At 40.8% G+C, this 17928-nt stretch overlaps 1 protein-coding gene across 2 annotated transcripts in view; it reads left to right on the top strand.

The window, feature by feature from the left end:
- pitpnbl (phosphatidylinositol transfer protein, beta, like) overlaps positions 1-11145 on the top strand; it is a 37805-nt gene extending 26660 nt beyond the window's left edge. For both annotated transcript variants that reach the window (XM_029635202.2, XM_065011071.1), the window contains 2 exons: positions 4184-4306; positions 10352-11145. In XM_029635202.2, the coding sequence (XP_029491062.1) occupies positions 4184-4306; positions 10352-10399 (171 nt within the window). In that variant the 3' untranslated portion in view covers positions 10400-11145. The remainder of the gene's footprint in view (positions 1-4183; positions 4307-10351) is intronic.
- Positions 11146-17928: the final 6783 nt, after the last annotated feature.

The following is a 17928-nucleotide window of genomic DNA, read 5'->3' as shown; positions in this document are numbered from 1 at the left end:
TCGCTTACCTTCGATCTTCGAATGTTTGCACTCACGAGACTCCCAGTTACACAATAAATGTTCCTTTTGTTCCATAAAGATTATTTTTATATCCAAAATACCTCCATTTGGTTGGCGGGTTATGTTCAGAAATCCACGGGCTCTAGCGGTCACGACCGGGCAGACGAAAATTCCAAATAGTATCCGTAAAGTTCGTAGAAACATTTCAAATGTTTTTTATAATCAATCCTCAGGTTGTTTTTACGATATATAATCGATAATATTTCAACCAGGACTGTAGCTTCTTTAATAGGCGAGAGAGAGAAAATGTCTGCTCCAAGCTGTTGCGCATGCAAAACGCTGCTGGCACCCAGCCATACAATGATGCGATGTGATCTTTCTCGCTCATTTGTCAAAATAAAAGCCTGAAACTATGTCTAAAGACTGTTCACACCATGGGGAAGCCATAGGAAAAGTAATCTGGTTGATATCCCTTTCAATGGAGCGAAGGCAGGCAATGGAACAGAGCTTTCAGGAAAAACAGCACTTCCGGGTTGGATTTTCCTCAAGTTTTCACCTGCAATATCAGTTCTGTTGTACTCACAGACAATATTTTGACAGTTTTGGAAACTTTAGAGTTTTCTATCCTAATCTGACAATTATATGCGTATTCTGGGCCTGAGAAATAGGCAGTTTCATTTGGGTACGTTTTTCATCAAAATACTGCCCCCTACACACAACAGGTTTTAACCAACAATGCAGTTCAAGAAATTGAGTTAATAAAATATTTATTAAGTAAACTAAAGTTTCAAAAAAATCTACAAGACATTTACATAACAATAACGAGGCTATATACATGGGGGCACTGGTACCGAGTCAATCAAATTGTGTTTGTCACATGCGCCGAATACAACAGTGAAATGCTTACTTACAAGCCCTTAACTACTGAAAATGGAAAAATATATCCATGCGCGACTTGAACCCATTGATAAAGGTGAACCACATTTAATGGGGCTGAGCTTGCAATACCTACAGCTTCCACACGATGTCTAGAGTCTTGTCATTTGCCTACTCTCTGTTTCTTGGTCAAACAGACGCAAGGCAGCGCAGTTCTTCCGGTCTCCGACCGGATATTTTGGTTGAGATTTACCCGGACATTATTTCCAGACGTACAGCTATAGAATTTACATCGCCTCGTGATCAATTTGATCGCTTATTTAACGTTTACTAATACCTAAAGTTGCATTACAAAAGTATTTCGAAGTGTTTTGTGAAAGTTTTTCGTCGACTTTTTTCATTTTAAAAAATGACGTTGCGTTATAAAACAATGTTTTTTTCCTTGATTACAGTCTTCATAGATTGATATCTAGGCTATATATGGACCGATTTAAACGAAAAAAAGACCCAATAGTGATGTTTATGGGACATCTAGGAGTGCCAACAAAGAAGATGGTCAAAGGTAATGAATGTTTTATATTTTATTGGTGCGTTTAGTGTAGCGCCGACTATGCTAATTATTTTGTTTACGTCCCCTGCGGGTCTTTTGGGGTGTTACATGCTATCAGATAATAGCTTCTCATGCTTTCGCCGAAAAGCATTTTAAAAATCTGACTTGTTGCCTGGATTCACAACGAGTGTAGCTTTAATTCACTACCCTGCATGTGTATTTTAATGAACGTTTGAGTTTTAACCAACAATGCAGTTTTAAGAAAAATACCACAAAAAATAATTGATAAAAGTCTAAAATAATTAAAGAGCAGCAGTAAAATAACAATATGGTAGCAGCAACATTACGTACAAAATAAGTTACAAACAGTGTGAAATGGCACAGTTGGTTAAGAGCCCATCCCTTCCGGCACTATATAATGTGAGGGGTTGGTCGAGGTAATTTGTAAAGTGACTATGCATAGATAATAAACAGCGAGTAGCAGCAGTGTAAAAACAAAGGGCGGGGAGCCAATGTAAATAGTCCAGGTGGGCCTTCCTCTGACACTGCCTAGTATACAGGGAATCCGGGTCTGGTAACTTCTACGTCTGAAAGTTAGAATGAGGTAAGGTATGGTGGAAGTTTATGCAAGAGGGCTTTATAAACAAAAAATAATGCAATACATCGATCTACAATACTTCAAAGGGAGCCAGGCTACTTTGTGATTCAAAATCCAATGTGTACTGAACCTATCACCCGTAAAAAAGCGCAATGCGCTATGATCAACTGCATCCAATGGCTTCAATACAGTGGCAGCTGCATTTATATATAGATGATATCGCCATAGCCAATAACCGGAATGAGTGTTGACGGAATGATTTGTTTTCTGCTGTGTAACGAAGGACCGTACCTTTTTTTTATAGAACCGTGATCCCTGAGATAATTAGCAAAGGCAACACTGGACAAGTACTTTTGACCTAATTCTGACAGATAGCCCACAATCAGTGAGGCATTTGCTGGATTTTTTACATTCATCCGTGTGGGTTTTGCAATCAGTTGAGTCAGGTTAAAGTCGAGACAAATATTCTTAAAATGGTCTGAGGCCGTGGTAAGCCAGTCTAAGTTAAAACGAATAATTCAGATAACAAAGGTTTTAAATACTCAAATAGTACCAACACCATCCGCCAATGGATTTTGGCTTATAACCAAGAGCTTTACGGCAGTCCTCTGAACTCTGTCGCAGACGTCATCATTTTGAAGAGGTGTTCTCACAAAACCGACTGTCACCAATATCGTAAGGGGAGACTCTCACGAACAAGAAGGTGTTGGTTGTGTTGCTCTGCGATGCACACAAGCTTCAGGGTAGTCGTATAAAGGTAACCCAGTACCAGGCTGTAAAAAGGACACAATGTGGAGTAAAAAGTGTCACAAAGTGTCATAATAATGTGACCAAACATGGGTCTAAGAAACAAAAATGTTCCCTCTGAGTTTTCTTAGATATACACTTAGACAGACACTTAAAAATCTGATTCCTTCTGATTTATTTTTGATTGACATGTTTTGTCATGTACAAATGTGTTCTTCAATGCGTTTCTATTGGCTATAACAGTAAAGGTGTACTGTTGGGGGTACTCGAGGACCAGGGTTGGGAAACACTGATGTAAATGTATGTGTATACGCATGTATTTATTGTTTAGTTCTGATGATCCTGTCTTGTATATTAACTTGAACCATCTATCTGTGTGATTTGAGTCTACATGATAGCAGTAACCCAAAACATTTTTGGTTTTATTTGACCATGTCACTGCCTAAATACCACAAAGTCACGTGGTTAAAAAAAGGTATCCACATTTACACCTCTGCTCTACTCTGCAGTAGTTGTTTGGTTCTCAACAGGGGGAGGAGGGTTTTATTGTATACTGCTGTACAATACAAATATTTCCCTAATGGGTTAAACTGTTCAAATTGACAATGTATGTGACAAAACAGAATTTCAACAGTATTTCACTCAACATTCCAAATGGCACATACATTAGTGCTGGTATAACATGGAGCAAGATAAAAGCAGTTGAATGTCTCAGAATTGGATTAAGAGCCAACTTCTGGCTGGGTTTGGGCTTAACAGCAATTTGTATGACTTGTCAAAAAAGTAATGACAAACAATAGAAAGACACGTTAGGATTTTCAGAATAACTGCTCCAGTCTATAACCATCCATGTAGTCGGGCAGCGAGAGTTTTACTAGAATAATTCAGTTTTGTCTTCAAGAACAACATATATTTAAATGTGTTTTTTTATGTTTGTTTTATGAACCGTTTCACTTAAACTGATCTACTGTAAAATGCATATCCCTACCAGAGAGTGAGCCCTCAAAGATCCCAACAAAAAAATCTATTGTCCTGCATGATCTCTTTGTGGTAGCACATTCCAATTACCTTTTTTTTATATATGTAAAGCAGATTGACAAGCCCTACTAGATTTAGGATTGATCAATAAGAAAATTCTAATGTGGGCCTTGCTTGTCTAAGAAAGGTTGAGAACCCCTGCTCTCGCGATTGCTTAAAAACACATCCTCTCATTGTCTCTTCCCTTTCATCTGTACTGATTGGAAAAAACTGGTGAAGACAATAGGGTAAAAGGTCATCACTAGACTGGTTTGTACCTAGTCACTTTAAGATCAGTGCAATGACAATTAGAAAAAGAGTTCCATAAGAATATATCTCTCTCACCCCACTCATATCCCCTCTTCTGCCCTCCATCCCTCCCCCTCCTGGAGCAGCAAGAGAAGCGCCTCTTCACTAATTTCCATCGGCAGCTCTTCTGCTGGCTAGACCGTTGGGTGAACCTAACCATGGATGACATCCGCCGGATGGAGGAGGAGACACAGAGAGAGCTGGACCAGGTATGCATTCATAAACCCTGATATTGAATGAATATTGGGCACCATTTTCTGCCTGCTAAACAGTCCTTACTATTACCTGTACAGTCTCCAATGGTGTTCAATTTGGTGTTAGTACTGCTCCTTTTTCACAAGTGCATTATCTACTTTAGAGGAGTTCTACTCATTGATACCTTTTACTCTTGTAAATGGCACATATAAAACCAGATCGAGACAAAGTGCAATCTCAATTTAAAAATAGTTAGAATGTGTGACAAAATACATACAGTGCATTTGGAAAGTATTCAGACCCCTTGACTTTTTCCACATTTTGTTACGTAACAGCCTTATTCTGAAATGGATTAAAAAAAAAAAAAAATGTTTTTCATCAATCTACACACAGTACCCCATAATGACAAAGCAAAAACAGGTTGATATTTTTAAAAGTTTATTCAAATGGGAATATCAAAATTTTTGTAATTTTCAGAAAGTACTTTGTTGAAGCACCTTTGACAGTGATTACAGCCTCGAGTCTGCTTGGGTATGACTCTATCAGCTTGAGACACCTGTATTTAGGGAGTTTCTCCTATTCTTCTCTGCAGATCCTCTCAAGCTCTGTCAGGTTGGAGTGTCGCTGCACAGCTATTTTCAGGTATCTCCAGAGTTGTTCGATCAGGTTCAAGTCCGGGCTCTGACTGGGCCACTCAAGGACATTCAGAGACTTGTCCTGAAGCTTCTCCTGCGTTGTCCTGTTGGAAGGAGAACCTTCGCCCCAGTCTGAAGCAGGTTTTCATCAAGGATCTCTCTACTTTGCTCTGTTCATCTTTGCCTCAATCCTGCCTAGTGTCCCAGTCCCTGCCACTGAAAAGCATCCCCACAGCATGACACTGCCACCACCATGCTTCACCGTAGGGATGGTGCCAGGTTTCCTCCATGGTATTCAGGCCAAAAAGTTCCATCTTGAATTCATCGGACCAGAGAATCTTGTTTCTCATGGTCTGGCAGGTAGCCTAGTGGTTAGTGCATTGAGCCAGTAAATGGAAGGTTGTTGGATCGAATCCCCAAGCTGACAAGGTAAAAATCTGTCATTCTGCCCCTGAACAAGGCAGTTAACCCACTGTTCCCCTGGCGCCAAAGACGTGGATGTCGATTAAGGCAGCCCCCCCCCGCTCCTCTGATTCAGAGGGGTTCGGTTAAATACAGAAGACACATTTCAGTTCAGTACTTTCAGTTGGACAACTGACTAGGTATCCCCCTTTCCCTTCTTTAGGTGCCTTTTGGCAAACTCCAAGTGGGCTGTCATGTGCCTTTTACTGAGGAGTGGCTTCCACGTGGCCACTCTTCCATAAAGGGCTACAGAGATTGGTTGTCTTTCTGGAAGGTTCTCTCATCTCCACAGATGAACTCTGGAGCTCTGTCAGAGTGACCATCAAGTTCTTGGTCACCACCCTGACCAAGGCCCTTCTCCCCCGATTGCTTAGTTTGGCTGGGAGGCAAGCTCTGGGAGGCCAGCTCTAGGAGTCTTGATGGTTCCAAACTTCTTCCTTTTAAGAACAATTGAGGCCACTATGTTCATGCGGACCTTCAATGCTGCAAACATGTTTTGGTACCCTTCCCCAGATCTGTGCCTCGAGACAATTGTCTTGGAGCTCTACGGACAATTCCTTCAACCGCATAGCTTGGTTTTTGCTCTGACATGCACAGTCAACTGTGGGACCTTATATAGACAGGTGTGTGCCTTTCCAAATCATGTCCAATTATTTGAATTTACCACAGGTGGACTCCAAGTTGTAGAAACATCTCAAGGATGATCAATGGAAACAGGATGCACCTGAGCTCAATCTAAAGTCTCATAGCAAAGGGTCTGAATACTTATGTAAGGCACACCTTTTATTTTTAAATCATTTGCCAAAATAAAAACGGTTTGCTTTGTCATTATGGGGTATTATGTGTAGATTGAGGGGGGGAAAACATATTTAATTAATTTTAGAATAAGGCTGTAACGTAACAAAATGTGGAGAAAGTTGAGGTGGCTGAATACTTTCCAAATGCACTGTATATATCCAAAGAGATGTAAAAAAAACCCAGCTAAAACAAACAAATGCAGATAGTTTTCTGTCATTTCAGCTGGAGAGTTTTACATCTTTGTTTGCTGTTGACAGCTTGTTAGCTAGCAAGTGACAAGAATGTTAGCCAGCCTTCATTGATTGCTTAGCAACGAAAAATAATTAGCAACCAGATTTTTGTCCGGACTATTTCTTTGAGGAAAAGATGAACAGAGCAAAGTACAGAGAGAGCCTTGATGAAAACCTGCTCTAGAGCGCTCAGACCTTAGACCCGGGGCGAAGGTTCACCTTCCAACAGGACAACAATCCTAAGCATACAGCCAAGACAACGCAGGGGTGTCTTTGTGACGAGTCTCTGAATGTCCTTGAGTGGCCCAGCCAGAGCCTGGACTTGAACCTGATCGACCATCTCTGGAGAGACCTGAAAATAGCTTTGCAGCAACGCTCCCCATCCAACATGACAGAGCTTGAGAGGATCTGCAGAGGACAATGGGAGAAACTCCCCAAATACAGGTGTGCCAAGCTTGTAGTGTCATACCCAAGAAGGCTCAATGCTGTAATTGTTGCTAAAGGTGCTTCAAAAAAGTGCAGAGTAAAGGGTCTGAATACTTATGTAAATGTGATATTTCATGATTTTTATACATTTGCAAAAATGTCTTTTTGCTTTGTCATTATAGGGTATTGTGTGTAGATTGAGAGAAAAAACAAAACAATTTAATACATTTTAGAATAAGCCTGTAATGTAACAAAATGTAGAAAAAGTAAAGGGGTCTGACTAGTTTATGAATGCACTTTACATATCAATGATGCTGATGCATGATTTTTCCTTGCTCAGAGAAGTTGCTGTCTTGTCAGGACACTGTTCACTCTATGGTACAAGGATAATAGCATTTGTAAATTGCAACATTGAGGTCATAGAGGCAAGGTTTATACAAACCAGTCATTGGATTTTTGTTGTTGTTGCTTTAACCATTTTAGAGCGGGAAGCTCTTTCTGGCAAATGTCAGGGTTTGATACTGCGACCAAACAGTCACATTTGCAGCTGTTTGACTTGGCAGTGCGACACTTTTTTTATTGGTCTCAAGGGTGCCAGTGATTGATTCGATTTTTTTTTATTTATCCATTTTTAAAATGTTTTGACCTAATCACGTTAGTTTTTGGTTCACAATTAGCTTTTTTTAATGTTTTATTGAAACCGTAATCTGCAATTGACCAAAAATAAACCATCTTTCCAGATGCAACAATGCCACTGGAATGCCCGTCTCTGTGTGCGGTGCACGTAGGGCCTATATGTCTACCACAGTGGCGGACAGTGCCGTTTAAGATGAGGGAGGATGATTTTATTTTCATGACCATGGCCTTATTCCTATTACAGCATATTGGATGACTCTCATTCATATTCCATTCACCCAGTTCAATGTAACAGCAATAGGTTTAGGCTACTACATGATACTTACATTTTCCCTATACCCATCATGAGGTTGCTACAACCTAGCCTATGAATTAAAGTTTAAAACGTAGGTGCACACAGTTCGAGAGACAAATTTGAGGTGACCAACTGTGACAGTCAATACCGCCTTGCACACATTTGCCTGCATCTAGCTGATATGGGGTGTAATCATTAGTCCAACAGTTGCAAACGAGTTTCTGTTGGACAAATTCAGGTATGTTTATCCCGTTTTGTTCCGTTTACTTTCTTTGGAAGAAATGTTTTTCAACAGAATCAGCAGAATGAATACACCCCTGATCACGCGTAAACAGAGTTCACTCATAACAGCCACGTTAACTTCGCTTGTGGACTACAATGCACAACACAGCTGTATGTAACTAGGGCTGTTGCGGTGACCTTATTACCGCAACACCAGCAGTCACTGGTCATGAAGGCTGTCAAATTCCACATGACCGTTTAGTCACAGTAATTAGGTTTCTCCAAGCTCTGATGCTGCTGCTTGTCATTAGTAGCCTGCCAAACTTGCTAACTGCCTGGTACTCAGCACTCTATTGTCCCTCTAATCACTCTGACATGATTAGATGCAAATGAAATTGAAAATCGAATCACTTCATGCGAGCCCATGAGGTCATGTTGCGTAACATTTCTATAATCTATGTGATTGTGGGAGAAAACCGAGTGATGGCCGCTAAAAAAAAAAGGATCCATCAGTTTTCTATAGGCTAGGCCTACTAAATGTATTTCTCCACTTTCCTAATATTAAGTAAATTTCTTATATTTCCAACAGGAGTATAGCCTACCTGGCTGCCACGGGGAAATGCATCCTCCAAACGCTATTTAAGTGCATAGATGTATTTTTTTCAAGCTGCCCCTGTTTCGATACAGGTGCATGATATGGGTCTATTCTAAATCAAAACAAATTTCACACATATATTATTTAGTTTATGTAAAGACTAAATTAAATCAAGAAAAGTCTGATGGTTGACAATATTAGCCTGTCACTTGAATGATATATTATCACTTTTGAATGATGCCCAGCATAAGAAACAATACTTTTTTTTGTGACTAGTTCGAATCATAGTCACACACCATATGTAGCCTATCCCATAGGCCTATATGATTTAATGAGGTTTGTATCACAACTAAAGTGGCCAAATAACTTCTTAAAATTAAGCACATTAATCCACTTTACAAGGGGTATAGAGCCTAACTGACATATATGAGCAGCATGTGAGTTTGAGGCTCTTTTTGTGCCTTCTTCACCACATTGTCTGTGTGGGTGGTCCATTTCAGTTTTTCAGTGATGTGTACACCAAGGAACTTGAAGCTTTCCACTTTCTCCAATGCGGTCCCGTTGACGTAGATGGGGGGTGCACGCTCTGCTGTTTTCTGAAGTCCACAATCATCTCTTTCTGTTGACATTGAGTGGGAGGTTGTTTTCCAGGGACCACACTCCCAGAGCCATCACCTCCTCCTTGTAGGCTGTCTCATCATCGTTGGTAATCAAGCCTACCACTGTAGTGTCATCTGCAAACTTGATGATGGAGGCGTGCTTGGCCACACAGTCATGGGTGAACAGGGAGTACAGGAGGGGGCTGAGCACGCACCCTTATGGGGCCCCAATAGTGAGGATCAGTGGAGGTGATGTTTCCTACCTTCACCACCTGGGGGCGGCCCGTCAGGAAGTCCAGGACCCAGTTGCACAAGGCGGGATTCAGTTCCAGGGCCTCAAGCTTAATAATGAGCTTGGAGGGTACTATGGTGTTGATTGCTGAGCTATAGTCAATAAACCGCATTCTTGTCCAGACGGGATAGGGCAGAGTGAGGGCGATTGCATCTATTGGGGCGATAAGCAAATTGAAGTGGCTGTCGGGTGGCAGGTAAGTTAGAGGATGTGATATGATCCTTGACTAGTCTCTCAAAGCACTTCATAATGACAGAGGTGAGTGCTACGGGGTGATAGTCATTACGTTCAGTTACCTGTGCCTTCTTGGGTACAGGAACAATGGTGGCCATCTTGAAGTGTGAGACCAACTGTTATTTGCTTGACTATCACCGGCTGACAATTTTGTGACCGCCACAGTCCTATATGTGACCAGGCGAAAAAACTTTCCCAAGCCAAACCTCTACACACAGCCTACGTCGTTGTCACCATATTAGCTAAAGTAATGTCATAGTCAGCATCGCTAATAGCAGTGGTGGATAAAGTACCCAACTGTCATACTTGAGTAAAAGGGTGTCCTCAGCTGCCGTCTTACGGTCTTAGGCCCTCCGGAAGGGGAGACAGGGAGAGAAAAGATTACTGGGAGCATACTTACGATCACACGGCACACCGGATACGACAAGTTGACCCTAGCCCCTCTCAACATACTGTATAAGCTATTGCAGTAGTTGTCATACATGACTGTACACTAAATGTGTTTTGCTATGGCTTAAAATCATATTTTAACGAAAAATGTATGTTGCTTCGTGGAATGTCTGGAAATGTGTGATTGGATGCATTTTTACATGTTGCAGGGATATAATGTATGGTTTTTCCTCTGCTTTTTTCAGATGCGGAATGAGGGATCTGTCAGAGGAATGAAAGCAGGAGAAGACTAGACAGAGGGAGGGAGAAAGAGATTGGATGGAAGAGAGGGATATGGGGCTATGTTCAATCAACCATTATTCGACCTTCAGTCCCCCCATGGCCATTCACAGCGTGCCACATCACCGAGTCCTTCCACACATGAAACTGTCATCCCTCATCCAGGAAATGTCTGTGTACGTGAGAGTGCATGGTTTCTATGAGAGAATGTGTATGAGTGTGTATCTTTGTCATAGTTTTTGTCCTTGCTTTTCCGTTGGCTCTTAACCTCATTATTTGCTGGCAAAATTAATTGTTTTTTACCGAAAAATGTTACACGATATCAACCTTTTTATAATAAGTATTATTACGCTCACTGTTTTTTATTCATTTTGAACCATTAGCTCGTGACTATGCCAGTGAATCCCATAAAAAATCACCCCCACTATTAAGTCTGTGGTGCATTTCTCCTATTTACACATGTATCTAAATTATGATGATAACCATTCACTTATTTTAATTCAAATGTATGCTACTTCAAGTCTCAGTGGTAGCTTCAGATTGAAGAGAACCTGTGAGAGAGTCACCATTTTAATGCAGACCTATGAAAGTTTTGAGATGATTGAGTGGATGACATGTCTTTTAAACTTGAGTGGAACCAGTGGAACCCCTCCCGCCTCTGCCCAGACCACGCTTCCAAAGAGTTGGGTTGGCTAGGGAACTTTTGGAGAGTTGAGTCTGATTTACAATAATAATAAAGACTAATATTGACTATCATGAAGCACGGGGTACTGTAGATATGTTGGAAATACCATCTTTTTCAGTCTGTTTCACCATTCTTGGGTGTCAACTTGACATTTTGAATTTCACTTCTGGTCTGCTTGTTTTTCTTGCCGAAATATTCCCAGGGTCCTGGGATTAAAGCAATTTATGCTTTGAAGCTAATGCCTTTTATTTCATCGATTGGATATAGCAAACATATATTCAGTAGTACTGACGTGTTGCTATTGTAGCATGTGATACTGTATTTGTGTAGAACTGATGGCTAAGAAAAAAGTTTCGGAGGAATTAATACAGTATGTTCGGTGTCAACATAGGTCAAATGGGACAATGTTAATGTTTTACAGACACTACTCGCTCGCTTTGCTTCTGTAGAGCATGACACCGATATCTAATCAGAGCCAAGGAAGCTGCGTTAACTTGAACAAAGCGCTCTGTGTTAAATTGTTTCCATTAATACCTTTATTGCGTTTAAATGCTAAGCATGCCCCAGCAGTCTGTGGAAAACTTTACTGGGGTGGCACTTTCATAGGCACAAGAGGGGCATTGCCACACTTCGGGCTAGATTCAATCCGGACAATAGAAGATCCACATAATAGTGCGATTAATTATGATTTCTGATTGAGCCGACGTATGCAACATTTGCCTTGAATGCAGTCTCTGCACATGTGACCTTTAAATTTCGCCATCTGAATTGATTCTAGGCCTTGATTAATCTACAAAATGGACTGACAAATGTAAAGCCTTTTAATAAAGGATCTCGACTGTGGATTTAACATAGTATTGTAACTACATTGTGAAAAGGTAAGTCATCTCTTGGTACAGTTTTCCCGACCAAATTTTGGGGATCTTCATTTTGATAAGAGAAAAAAGTATACACTATGGATAACTGGGGGCTGCATCAACATTTTAAACATTGTTCAGGTTGGAACCCAGCTGAAGTGGTCTAACCCAGCCCAAACTCGGTCCTCCCCCGTGCACGTTTATTTTAATTTTTTTCACCACTAACTACAAAACTGATTCAAATAACTCATCAAGCTTTGATTATTTGAATCAACTGTAGTACTGTGACCAAAATGTGCACGGGGGGGCAGGACTGAGTTTGGGAAACCTTGGTTTAAGGAACCAGTCAATTTTAATTTACAGAAATTGTTACCTGGAGGAAAATTGGGCAGGGTCATGCTTTTTTAATTTCATTCAGGGGGAGGGTTTTCGTATTTATTATGTTTTTGTCCATGGCTGTTCGATCAGTCCCTCTTTTGTGCTTGGCGCGTGGAGTAACTGCGAAAATGATTTTGAATGGTCATCCAACTTGGAATTCAAAGTCGGAAACTCAGGCATCTTTCTCGAGCTCCGACTTTCTGACCTGAATTTCACTGACATGACTCCGACCTGAAGTATATATTTTTGTAATTGTTTTGTCTTAAACCATTTTTTTGTGTGATTTTAAGACAACAAGCATGGCCTTAAACAATTATGCAAGGACCACAGCTCGGGAAAAAAGTTCCATGGAATGTTGGAAAAAAGTGAATTCAATCAGGTGTTGGAGTCGCTACCGAATGAGGACAACAGTCCATGTGGATGGCTGGACTATGTGTAGACTATGCCTACGAGTTGTTCTCCGTTTTCGAGCAATATGTTTATCCTAGGCTGCATGCATGTCATTTCATATCAATCAGATAAAAAAATAAAAAAATATACACTTTTCAAGCATTGTGTTTGCTACTACAGCCTACTGAATGTAAAATACAGAAACCAATATAACTGGCATAGCCTATTCATTACGACGATTCTGTTGCAGAACGTTTCTTAAACGGAAGCAAACAAAACTGTAAGGGGCCTAACTGAATGTGTCTTCGATGAGGATTATTGGTGGTTGGCATCCAATAAATGTTGCATTACCGCCAACTAGACTGGAGTATGATTTATCAAGGACATCAACCACTCAAGCCACGGCCTATTCACCCCGCTATCAAATCAAACTTTATTTGCCACATGCGCCGAATACAACAAGTGTAGACTTTACCGTGAAATGCTTACTTACAAGCCCTTAACCAACAGTGCAGTTCAAGAAGAAAATATTTACCAAGTAGGCTAAAATAAAATAAAAAGTAACACAATAAGAATAACGAGGCTATATACAGTGGGCACCAGTACCAAGTCAGTGTGCAGGGGTACAGGCTAGTTGAGGTAATTTGTACAAGTAGGTGGGGGGTGTTAGTAATTAGATATGTAGATGGGTGAGCCGGTCAAGGATCGATTCAGACAAAGTGGTAAATTGTAATGACAAGCGACAGTTTATTCAGAGTGAAAATATCTAGTACAGCGTAATTACGGCTCTTCCGTTAGTTCGTGTGGAACAGCAGGCAAAGAGGGCGTAAACAATCAGCACAGCCCTAATATACGGCACAGAAAGTAGGTTGACTCCGGAAGATCGGATCTTTGGATTGGTTCAGGCTGGGTGTAGTCTGTAGTCTTCCGCCATTGGCTCAGTTGTCTGTCCGTCATCGTAGAATCCTCTTCGGGCACACAGTGTTCGGTTAAAAGGGAGATTATGTGTGTAATGTGGGAGCTATCCTGTAGGGGACCCCACAGGCTTTACTGTGAAAATACGTTGCTATGTGTTGTCTCAGTTATAACAATGCAATAGCCATGTATTTAGCAGTAGGTTGGTCTCCTGCATAATAGCAATTCTTTACAAAACCCTCTCTTCACGTCTCACCAGAGACGTGACACAACCTAACTAGATCCAGACACAAAGAGAAACTTCTCCCAAAGGGACTATGAAATAAGGCACGGTATTAAACAGAAATAGATATTTATGTATTACCATCATGTTCTCCATTCAATCCCACTATGTACTAAGTTGGCTACCAGCCACCTAGGAACTTACAACCCTCATTTAACAGAGCGGAGAACAACAGCTCAAAATAAAAGTAAAATGATTGTCCACATAAGCCAACTTTTTCCCTGCAGGAAAAAGTTGTGATACCCTCTCTTCACATCTAAGAGATGTGATATAGTCCAGATACATTACTCCAAGCAAAAACAAAAACATAATCCAAAAAGGAAAAATATCCTAAACTAGGTATGTCTATCCGGAAATGGCCCACAAAGAAAAATAATTTCCCCCTCTTCCCATCCCAGATGGGACACGACATACAATGGAGAAGCTTAATCAATAAAAGCAACTGGATCCCCCTCCTAAAATGGCTGCAAAAACTGAAAGATGGGTCTCATGCTCCATACCGTTATCTCGCACCTGGCTCCTGTTATCTAACAAAAAGACCGCTTGTTCTCGCAACCCCACGCTCTGAATGTGCCCTCCCTTCTGTATTTTTCCAGCATGAGAAAGTTCCACGGCCCTGATACTTTTAACAATGTTCCAAATCAGCTAGGTAGCATAACACATACATACATCCACACAAGGCAACAGCAGATAATATTCAATCATATATATGGTAATGGCTATAATGTAAAATAACCCCAAGGGTGTGAACAAAAACTCAGCAATGAATCATATAACAGTTACAAAGTTTAAACTACCTTCATGTCAAAAGAGAACAGCTCATTCAAAAACAGAACAAAAGAAAATAGTGTGAAATTTAAGTCCCCCTTTTGACACCCGCTAGGGTGTCACTCATTATCCTTTATTTCAGCAGTCATAGCATTTCATGAAAATAATAAAAAGTTTATTATTAATAACAAGTGATATATGCCTTTGTTGTATGCTTTTGTTTCCCCCCCTTGTCACCCACAAGGGTGTCACTTATCAAAAACAGGATAAAACTTTATTGTTATTGACATGTAAGATGTAGGATAAAACTTTGGTCATGGAAAACAGAGTAAAGAATTATTAGAAACCATCTGGTCCTCTCAGCTACTCCTATCCTGTACCAGGTGGGCTCCTTGCCACCCAGGGACTCCAAACCATGTGTCATCCTCAGTCAGTCCCATCCTCCCCTGAAAGCATGCTTCCGTATCGGCATCGCCAACTGGAGCATCAAGCAAAGGCATCATGCCTGAAGCCCTCACCACATCTGTAACAGACTTCTCAAAACACGGTATGATGCAAGCAGCACATCACATCAATAACAAATAATAATTAGCGTCAGAAATCCAGTAACCATCATACCAGTGTACTTACCAAACCAGGCCAAGAGAACAGACTCCCCCCCGTGGACCTCATCTTAGCAGACAGTGCATCAAGCCCGCCTTAGATTGTGAAGTTTAAAAACTATCATCTGGACTGGTATTATTAGGAATATACGTGCAACATTGTTCACCGAACATCGTGCAGACGTCCCCGACTGGCAAGAAGCATATCCAAGGCAAGTCTATTCTGTCTGGAAACCCCAAATGTGGCCTCAAGCTGTTCAGACATACCAGTGAGTGCATCACGGGAGTAATTCACAAAACGCTGTTGATTATAGTAGATATAATTAATCCATGCAGTCTGTCTAGCATCCACCATGGCTGGACCCATAGTAGGTAGTAAGTGCCAGAGTCCATCATTCCTACCCAAGGCCTGAAACTCATGAGGAATCCCCACTGGCACACCCAACAGGTTAGTGTGTATGTCGACTACATCCTCTGTCCATGGAGCACTACATCTATGTCTCCCATGGGATGGAATGTCTTCAGGTCCCCTGGATACAGAACCCAACAGCTGTTCAGCAGCAACATCAACAATGGTCAGTGGAATTATCAAACTGGTCAGACCACACGTACCTTGCCATTCTCCTCTAAGAATGGGTCTCAGCACTCTTTTGTCTCCACACATCCAACACACATCAGCCAGACCACTAGTTTGGTTTAGGCCTGTAACTGGCCAAGTGGAATTAATGGTTATGTTACTACTGCAATCAGCTTCAGGCAATCTCCCATAATCAATGCCATTACCTGTACCCGTGATGCACTCGTAATTGCCCCCATATGCCTCAACACCCCAAGAGGCCCGATGAGGAGGTACTGCAGGAAACACATGGCTCAAAGAGGAACAGAGGGTTGAATTGGGCTTAACCTGGTAAAAACTTCTCAGAATACACAACCACCCCTCTCCTTCTCCTACAGTAAATGGGTGTGTAGCCAGAACAGGTCTAGCATAACTACAAATAATGCAGTCCTTTCTTCTCAGGGTTTTAGCTGTGTACCTCATAAGACAGCCACAAATTGTCCCTACTATCAAAACCAGTCTCAGTTCCTAATTGATCAATAGCCGAATAGTCTCTAACATTAATTACCTGAATGGTATTTTTTAACACAGTGGTGGTAGAGGAGTGTGTCCGGTTACCTCTGGTCTTGGCAGTACCTTAATAGAAAACACACCCATCATGTCTGTCCTCGTCCTTTGTAGTCCGAGGGTGTGAGTGCCTGCATCAGAGAGCTTAATAGTTTTGATGGTTAGTAGGATTTCATCACCTTTACAAAGTTCAACATTGCTCCCAGATTTCCCCATATCATGGAAAACCTATCCACCCTTGTGGGATCCCCCATGCTATAAGGATACCCTCTTCTCCAATCCTAGAACTGTCCGAAGTCGGTTATCATGTAATCTCTACTCTAACTTCTTGTCTACCCAGATCTAGGGATCTCTTATGCTTATTTTGGAACAAAATACACATCACTTAGCCAGAGCCAGACACATCTTCACTTCTATGAACAAAAACAGGGGTGATAGGACAGGTAGGGTTACTTCATTCGAGAGTTGGCCCCCGGAATTCTGTTAATTCCAGTTCTTCTCCCGAACTCTGTTTATAGTCCAACAGTGAAAAAGTGTCTTACCCTTCCGCCGTGCGATATGAATCTGGGTAGCTCTTTCAGCTAGCTGTCACCAGGGGTCTTCTATGGTCCCCAAGCCTCTGGGACTGAATTGAGTGACTTCACCTGTAGTTCACCTGTAATGCATAAAATCCTGGACATACAGGCTTGGTTAACAAACAATTTCTCATATGTTTTATCTGATTATATCTTTAACTTCTATGCCCAATTGTTAGCTACATTTTTTAAATTGTTAGTTTCTTATCCAATAGGCCCCATCCTATCCTAGACCACAATTTACCCATCCCCCTTTTGATACCTGACTCTGCCCAGGTATCAACCTTACCTACTCTAAATAATGACTTAGGTAAGATTAGTATATTATCCTTATGTCTGACATCATCATGAAGGAGCCCCTTTTAGTTTTCCACATGTCCAATTCTCCCTTGGGCGTCAATCCAGTACCAATTCCCTGTCAAGTTTCTTATCTACTTAAGAACTATCTGCGCTACTTATATATTTTCTTAAATATATATTTACCAATTTAAACCTTTTCTCTCAAATCTCTCAAATACCACTAAGCTTCTAACTGTTTGACTTTATCTAAAATCATGTCTATGAGTGTCAATCTCTAAAGTCCTTACATTTCCTTAATCAACCTAACAATAATCCTAAATCATCACAGATGTCCTATATACCTGTTAAATTTAATACTATATATCTATATATTTTTTTTACTCCTAATGGTCAAAAAATTCAAAACAAATGCTTATCATATCAAAATCCTTCCTTCAAGGACCCTCAGTATTCTATCTGACAATAACATGAATTTAATATATGTTGCAAAGTGCAGAATTCCTTATCTACAGTAATTTATCACCCCTAAGAACTGAAACTTATTTTTCTATGTAATTCCCTGCCCTATTGGCTTAATATATCTCCTATCCTAACCTCCTAACCTAAACTCCTTTATAATGAATTTACCTTAAAACTAGTAACTCAATATGACCACATTCATTATACC

The sequence above is a fragment of the Oncorhynchus nerka genome, linkage group LG26, assembly GCF_034236695.1.
Source record: "Oncorhynchus nerka isolate Pitt River linkage group LG26, Oner_Uvic_2.0, whole genome shotgun sequence".
Classification (NCBI taxonomy): Eukaryota; Metazoa; Chordata; class Actinopteri; order Salmoniformes; family Salmonidae; genus Oncorhynchus; species Oncorhynchus nerka.
Note: the sequence above shows the minus strand (reverse complement) of the source record. Positions and strands in the feature narration are given on the sequence as shown.